This window comes from Aegilops tauschii, chromosome 7 (assembly GCF_002575655.3).
Source record: "Aegilops tauschii subsp. strangulata cultivar AL8/78 chromosome 7, Aet v6.0, whole genome shotgun sequence".
NCBI classification, from domain to species: Eukaryota; Viridiplantae; Streptophyta; class Magnoliopsida; order Poales; family Poaceae; genus Aegilops; species Aegilops tauschii.
The window spans coordinates 590,796,754-590,805,470 of record NC_053041.3 but is presented as its reverse complement, the minus strand read 5'-3'; the positions used below and the strand labels follow the sequence as shown (position 1 = coordinate 590,805,470).

General features: G+C 46.1%; 1 protein-coding gene across 1 annotated transcript; it reads left to right on the top strand.

Moving 5' to 3' along the window:
* The first annotated feature begins 703 nt into the window (after positions 1–703).
* On the top strand, positions 704–2,405 carry LOC109741307 (polyubiquitin). The gene is made up of 2 exons (XM_020300384.3): positions 704–862; positions 1,677–2,405. The coding sequence occupies exon 2, from the start codon at positions 1,677–1,679 to the stop codon at positions 2,136–2,138; it is 462 nt and encodes a 153-aa protein (XP_020155973.1). The 5' UTR covers positions 704–862; the 3' UTR covers positions 2,139–2,405.
* Positions 2,406–8,717: the final 6,312 nt, after the last annotated feature.

The window sequence follows — 8,717 nt, the reverse complement described above, 5'->3', positions numbered from 1 at the left end:
GCGTCGCCGCCGCCAAGACCGACGAGGCCGGCCTGGAATTTCTCCCTGTCTTCGAATCCCCGCCTCCACCACCCCAACGACGCAAGATCCGGCGGCCCGCAAAGAAGCCGGACAGATCTGGCCGGGGCGGAGCTCTCGAAACAGGGGGGGCAGGGGCATCCAGATCTGGCGCCACCGCAAGCCACAGCAGCCGCTGCCAGGGCTCCCGTCCACCGGGGCACCCGCCATCCACACGGCCAGGATCGCCGGCCCACGCCCACGCCACCGCCTGCCGCCGGGCCGGTGACGCCTCTCCGACCAGGGCCGCCGCCCTAGGGAACACGGCCCCCCGCAGCAGAGGCAGGGGCGCCAGGGCCCCGCCGCCACCTTCCTCGGCGACGCCCCGGGCTTGCCCGGCGACGGCCTCAGGCGACGGCGAGGAGGAGGGGAGAAGAAAGGGGAGGCGGCGGAGCTAGGGTTTGGGCCCCCCGAGTCGCCCTAGCAGGGGCGACGCGAGGGGGGGGGGGGTGAGTTGCTCTCTGGCCAGCTCACAATCGAGTTCCCAAAGGGGGAGTACCATTTTTTTTCGAGACAAAAAAAGTGGGAGACAGTAGACCGGCACATACATGACAGATGGGAACAAGCCCGCGACAGGCCCACAATAAAATGGATCAGAAAGTAGGCGCGCCATCTCGCGTTAGGCCCACGTAAAGCCCACCTCGCAGCTGCAATTCCCCCACACGCATCGACCCGTACGCTCTTCTGTTCGCCTAGAGTATAAAATTCCCCCACACGCATCGACCCCCAATCCCCAATCCACTCCGATCGAGAAAATCCTCCGCGATACAAGCCTCGATCTCAGCTCTCGCGAACGTCCATCAAGGTATGCGCCCGCCGTCGATTTCCTGTGCCCCAAGATATAGATGGATGCGTGATTAGATGATGAGTTTGTAATTCACCTTGGCGATTCCCGTAGATCCGCAGAGATCGCCGTGCCCATGGTTTATGATTTTGTTTGTATATATGCTGGTAGACAGAAAACATCGAGCTGCTGTTGAGGGATCATTGGTGTATGTGCTCCTGGTCAATTCTGTTCTATGAAATTGCTGTCCCGTGATGGTTCATCTAGATTTGTTGATTAGAATTTTACTGATCAGTGCTGGGCCTGCCGTGGTGGATTCTTGTTTGTCGCTGCACCAGATTATTCCTTGGCTGGCTCATGGTGTTAATCTCCATGGTCTGCCACTCTGCCTTATTGTTATTCAATCTCTTTCTGCTAATTTGGATGGACGTAGTACTGCAATTGTATGTTAGATTCACAGTTAATGTGCCGCAGTTAGATCGACCTGTTGTAGAAATCTGCTTTATTTAAACTGGAAGTAGATGGTAAACAGTTAGATTGTCTTCCAGTCCATGTCTTCGATGTACATCTGCTCTGCTGTTGTTATTCGTTAATATACAGATGCAGATTAACTATTTATTGTAAGGTTTAGATCTTCCACTTCACATTGCTTCATGACTTTGTACATCTGCTTGTATACGCCTTTACCATGCCGATTTATCTTGCTTTGTTTGCAATTTCCAACTATTCGTATCTGTTGCAAGATTAAGATTATTGCTGTCTTTCTCTCGTGTCTTTCTTGATTTGTTCATATGCGCCTGACATATCTTGTTTTCTTGCAATTTCAACTATTCAGATGCAGATCTTTGTGAAGACTCTCACCGGAAAGACCATCACACTTGAGGTCGAGTCCTCTGACACAATTGACAATGTCAAGGCAAAGATCCAGGACAAGGAGGGCATCCCGCCCGACCAGCAGCGTCTCATCTTTGCTGGCAAACAGCTCGAGGATGGCCGGACACTTGCTGATTACAATATCCAGAAGGAGTCCACCCTCCATCTGGTGCTCAGGCTTCGGGGTGGCATGCAGATCTTCGTGAAAACCCTCACCGGCAAGACCATTACCCTAGAGGTCGAGTCTTCGGATACGATTGACAATGTGAAGGCGAAGATCCAGGACAAGGAGGGCATCCCTCCGGACCAGCAGAGGTTGATCTTTGCGGGCAAGCAGCTTGAGGATGGTCGCACCCTGGCGGATTACAACATTCAGAAGGAGTCTACTCTCCATCTGGTGCTCCGCCTACGTGGTGGCCAGTGAGTTCTCCGGGCGAGTTCCCCAGGCTACCTGGCCTGGCGGCCTCTTCCATCGTATTCTTTTTGATTATGTCAAGTTTTGTGTCATGCGTCTGAAACTCTTTATGTGCCATTTGTTAGAACATCTATTGCCGCCTTCGAGCAGCTTGGTCTCCGCCTGAATCTTATTCTGTAACTGGCTGTTTTCTGCTGGTCCCCTTTTCTGGTTATCACATATCCTCATATGACATGTATTCCAAAATTTATAAAGTAGATTCACACACGACGCGAATTTTTGTGTCATGGTACCACGCGAGGTTGTTATGCTGACCGACGATTGATGCTAGCGATTCGCACTTAATATAGTGATTAACTGGATACTGCGGCAATACACGGGGATAAGCTAGCAAATACACAACGTTAATACATTAACGTGGGCCAACTACTGGTGTGTTTATGATCAGGGTGCAAGGCTGCAGGTTACCATTCAATGCAATTAACCTTCGTGACCTGGGCCGTATTAAATGAGGCCTACTCCTAGTTAAATACAAATTACTCACCCAGACTGCACTATGGACCTTTTCGTCAACCTAGCACATGGGATCGAGTTCGTCGGATGGTGAAAGTTGTTGCTCCAATTCTTGCTTGCATATACATGTTCACCCACAACCTTGTATTGCAATAGCAGGTTTGCCAAAGCAAACCTTTTTTGACCAGATGAAAATTGCATCCCTCTTGTTCTGTTGCTAGCAGGAGTTGGTTCTGAACTTGTGCTAACAACATTACAACAAAAGCAAGGCTCCTTGAACCAAACCTTTTTTTAAACGGAGCTTCTTGAACCAAAGTAACTTCTCTTTGTTTTCTCTTTTGCATGGCGATTAAATTGAATCGCATTAATATTTTTCTCCTTCAGATCTTTTGGAAGATGAGTATTCCATAGTAAAGGGTTCCAACATTTAGACGACAAATCCGTTCGGGAAAAAATATGAAGAAAATAATAAAGGAAACTGTAGCATGTTCTGGAAATCCCAAACATGAACAGGGATACCTGCACATCATTATCTTCTGCATGCGAAGTGCATGATAGAATGTTGTTTTGTCAAGCAAAAACTAAAATTACTGACAAATTGTAGCATGCACCGACATGGCATTAAGCTTCCCCGACGGGGATTATTGGTATGCGTCAGTGGAGTATGGAGTAGTGCGTTCAACTGTTGTTCTTTTTATTAGGCTAGTAGATGTTTTAGTGCGTCTAGAGTATGGATTGGTGGAGTTTTACTTCTTTTCTAGCCGGGGTGGGATCCTCGAACAGAACAACAGCTCTCAACCTTCAGCACTTTCCAATCTTAGTGGTTTACTCTCACGTAGGCCAGCTCGAGATTAGTATTTTTGCTACAGAAACACAACACCATGGCCCTGCCCGTGCTAGAGGAGTAGAAGTGCTGCAGGAGCCAATGAACTGTTGTGAGGCATTGAGGGGAGAGAGAGAGAGAGAGATAGGAGATGAACAGGAGAAGGACAGAGGAGCCAATGAACTGTTGTGAGGCATTGAGGGGAGAGAGAGAGAGATAGGAGATGAACATGAGAAGGACAGTAAATAAGAGATGTGCTGCAGCATGATGAAGGCGGGAGGAGAAAAACAATCCACCGGTGAAGTTGCCGTTGCGGAAATGTGTGATGGAAATATGCCCTAGAGGCAATAATAAAGTTGTTATTTATATTTCCTTATATCATGATAAATGTTTATTATTCATGCTAGAATTGTATTAAACCGGAAACTTAGTACATGTGTGAATATATAGACAAACTAAGTGTCACTAGTATGCCTCTACTTGACTAGCTCGTTGAATCAAAGATGGTTAAGTTTCCTAGCCATAGACATGAGTTGTCATTTGATTAACGGGATCACATCATTAGAGAATGATGTGATTGACTTGACCCATTCCATTAGCTTAGCACTTGATCGTTTAGTATGTTGCTATTGCTTTCTTCATGACTTATACATGTTCCTATGACTATGAGATTATGCAACTCCTGAATACCGGAGGAACACTTTGTGTGCTACCAAATGTCACAACGTAACTGGGTGATTATAAAGGTGCTCTACAGGTGTCTCCGATGGTACTTGTTGAGTTGGCATAGATCGAGATTAGGATTTGTCACTCCGATTGTCGGAGAGGTATCTCTGGGCCCTCTCGGTAATGCACATCACTATAAGCCTTGCAAGCAATGTGACTAATGAGTTAGTTGCGGGATGGTGCATTACGGAACGAGTAAAGAGACTTGCCGGTAACGAGATTGAGCTAGGTATTGAGATACCGACGATCGAATCTCGGGCAAGTAACATACCGATGACAAAGGGAACAACGTATGTTGTTATGCGGTTTGACCGATAAAGATCTTCGTAGAATATGTAGGAACCAATATGAGCATCCAGGTTCCGCTATTGGTTATTGACCGGAGACGTGTCTCGGTCATGTCTACATAGTTCTCGAACCCGTAGGGTCCGCACGCTTAAAGTTCTGTGATGATCGGTATTATGAGTTTATGTGTTTTGATGTACCGAAGGTAGTTCGGAGTCCCGGATGAGATCGGGGACATGACGAGGAGTCTTGAAATGATCGAGACGTAAAGATTGATATATTGGACGACTATATTCGGACATCGGAAATGTTCCGAGTGATTTGGGTATTTATCGGAGTACCCGAGAGTTACGGGAATTTGCTGGGGAGTGTAATGGGCCTATTGGGCCTTAGTGGAGAAGAGGAGCGGCGGCCAGGGCAGGCCGCGCCCCCCTCCCCCTCTAGTCCGAATTGGACAAGGAGGGGGGCGGCGCCCCCCTTTTCTTCCTCATCTCTCCTTCACTTCCCCCTTCTCCTACTCCTACTAGGAAAGGAGTCCTACCTACTCCCGGTGGGAGTAGGACTCCCCCCTTGGCGCGCCCTCCTCCTTGGCCGGCCGCCTCCCCCTAGCTCCATTATATACGGGGGCAGGGGGCACCCCAAGACAAAACAATTGATCATTGATCTCTTAGCCGTGTGCGGTGCCCCCCTCCACCATAATCCACCTCGGTCATATCGTAGCGGTGCTTAGGCGAAGCCCTGCGTCGATAGCATCATCATCACCGTCACCACGCCGTCGTGCTGATGAAGCTCTTCCCGGAAGCTCTACTTGAGGTGCCGTACGTTCGGTGCTGAGGATCGGTCGATCGTGAAGACGTACGACTACATCAACCGCGTTGTTATAACGCTTCCGCCTACGGTCTACGAGGGTACGTAGACGACACTCTCCCCTCTCGTTGCTATGCATCACCATGATCTTGCGTGTGAGTTGGAATTTTTTTGAAATTACTACGTTCCCCAACAGTGGCATCCGAGCCAGGTTTAAGCGTAGATGTTATATGCACGAGTAGAACACAAGTGAGTTGTGGGCGATACAAGTCATACTGCTTACCAGCATGTCATACTTTGGTTCGGCGGTATTGTTGGATGAAGCGGCCCGGACCGACATTACGCGTACGCTTACGCGAGACTAGTTCTACCGACGTGCTACGCACACAGGTGGCTGGCGGGTGTCAGTTTCTCCAACTTTAGTTGAACCGAGTGTGACTACGTCCGGTCCTTGTTGAAGGTTAAAACAACATTAACTTGACGAAATATCGTTCTGGTTTTGATGCGTAGGTAAGAACGGTTCTTGCTCACCCCGTAGCAGCCACGTAAAACTTGCAACAACAAGGTAGATGACGTCTAACTTGTTTTTGCAGGGCATGTTGTGATGTGATATGGTCAAGACATGATGCTATATTTTATTGTATGAGATGATCATGTTTTGTAATGGAGTTATCAGCAACTGGCAGGAGCCATATGGATGTCGCTTTATTGTATGAAATGCAATCGCCATGTAATTGCTTTAGTTTATCACTAAGCGGTAGCGATAGTCGTAGAAGCAATAGTTGGCGAGACGACAACGATGCTACGATGGAGATCAAGGTGTCGCGCCGGTGACAATGGTGATCATGGCGGTGCTTTGGAGATGGAGATCAAAGGCACAAGATGATGATGGCCATATCATATCACTTATATTGATTGCATGTGATGTTTATCCTTTATGCATCTTATTCTGCTTTGATTGACGGTAGCATTATAAGATGATCTCTCAATAAAATTTCAATGTACAAGTATTCTCCCTGAGTATGCACCATTGCCAAAGTTCGTCGTGCCGAGACAGCACGTGATGATCGGGTGTGATAAGCTCAACGTTCTTGTACAACGGGTGCAAGCCAGTTTTGCACATGCAGAATACTCGGGTTAAACTTGACGAGCCTAGCACATGCAGATATGACCTCGGAACACTGGAGACCAAAAGGTCGAGCGTGAATCATTTAGAAGATATGATCAACATAGTGATGTTCACCATTGAAAACTACTCCATCTCACGTGATGATCGGACATGGTTTAGTTTATATGGACCACGTGATCACTTAGATGATTAGAGGGATGTCTATCTAAGTGGGAGTTCTTAAGTAATATGATTAATTGAACTTTAATTTCTCATGAACTTAGTCCCGGTAGTATTAGCATATCTATGTTGTAGATCAATAGCTCGCGATGTTGCTCCCCGTTTATTTTGATATGTTCCTAGAGAAAAACTATGTTGAAAGATGTTAGTAGCAATGATGCGGATTTGGTCCGTGATCTGAGGATTATCCTCATTGCTGCACAGAAGAATTATGTCCTCGATGCACCGCTAGGTGACGGATCTATTGCAGGAGCATATGCAGACGTTATGAACGTTTGGCAAAGCTCGGTATGATGACTACTTGATAGTTTAGTGCACCATGCTTTACGGCTTAGAATCGTGGCTTCAAAGACGTTTTAAACGCCACGGAGCATATGAGATGTTCCAAGAGTTGAAATCAGTATTTCAGACTCATGCCTATGTCGAAAGGTATGAGACCTTTGACAAGCACTTTGCCTACAAGATGGAGGAGAATTGCTCAGCTAGTGAGCATGTGCTCAAAATGTCTGAGTACTACAATCACTTGAATCAAGTGGGAGTTAATCTTCCAGATAAGATAGTGATTGACAGAGTTCTCTAGTCACTATCACCAAGTTACTAGAACTTCGTGATGAACTATAATATGCAAGGGATAACGGAAACGATTCCCAAGCTCTTCGTGATGATGAAATCGACGAAGGTAGAAATCAAGAAAAGCATCAAGTGTTGATGGTTGACAAGACCACTAGTTTCAAGAAAATGGCAAAGGGAAGAAGGGGAACTTCAAGAAGAACGGCAAGCAAGTTGCTGCTCAAGTGAAGAAGCCCAAGTCTGGACCTAAGCCTGAGACTAAGTGCTTCTACTGCAAAGGGACTGGTCACTGGTAAGCAGAACTGCCCCAAGTATTTGGCGGATAAGAAGGATGGCAAAGTGAACAAAGGTATATTCGATATACATGTTATTGATGTGTACTTTACTAGTGTTTATAGCAACCCCTCAGTATTTGATACTAGTTCAGCTGCTAAGATTAGTAACTCGAAACGGCAGTTACAGAATGAACAGAGACTAATTAAGGGTGAAGTGACGATGTGTGTTGCAAGTGGTTCCAAGATTGATATGATCATCATCGCACACTCCCTATACTTTCGGGATTAGTGTTGAACCTAAATAAGTGTTATTTGGTGTTTGCGTTAAGCATGAATATGATTTGATCATGTTTATTGCAATACGGTTATTCATTTAAGTTAGAGAATAATTGTTGTTCTGTTTACATGAATAAAACCTTCTATGGTCATACACCCAATGAAAATGGTTTGTTGGATCTCGATCGTAGTGATACACATATTCATAATATGGAAGCCAAAAATGCAAAGTTAATAATGATAGTGCAACTTATTTGTGGCACTGCCATTTAGGTCATATTGATGTAAATCGCATGAAGAAACTCCATGCTGGTGGGATTTTGGAATCACTTGATTATGAATCACTTGATGCTTTGATCTGCCTTGTGTGTCGCCTCGACTACTTGCCGCAATGAGCGGCGAATAGAAATTTCCATATCTAGTTCTAACATTGACTAAGTAAAGATGGAGAAATGTGATGTTGCGGAGTCGGCCTATGGTTCTGTTCAAATCGAAATTGGGGCTGACGGTGCTGCGGCAGCTACTTTGGGCGGCGGAGGTGGGAAGAGGTGATGCCGCATACGGTAGGTGGGAGGGGAATTTACTTCCTGAGAAAACAGTGTGCACCCGCTTAAAATTAAGAGAGGGGCAAGGTTGTGGGAGTTGACTCCTCAAAAATTTGAGGCTCCTCAAAACAGACTATTTTGAGGAGTTAAACATTTTTAAGGGATTGACTAGGACGCCCTTATAACCTAAGCAGCCTGGGACAGTCTATAGTGAAGTAATCTTTTTTTATATAACTATAAAAGCAACGTTTTATACGACACAAGCAACCTTTTTTTACACGATACGAGTAATAATGGTATTGGAAGAAACAAAGTTTATAACAGGTTAAACCTCGTCACAGGCTACTCTATTTCAGTAACTAGACGATACCCCGTGCGTTGCCGTGAAATTGAATAGTATATAACTGGTAGATATTTTGT

Coding starts and splice junctions, on each gene's coding strand:
- LOC109741307 (XM_020300384.3), top strand. CDS start 1,677: ATGCAGATCTTTGTGAAGACTCTCACCGGAAAGACCATCACACTTGAG.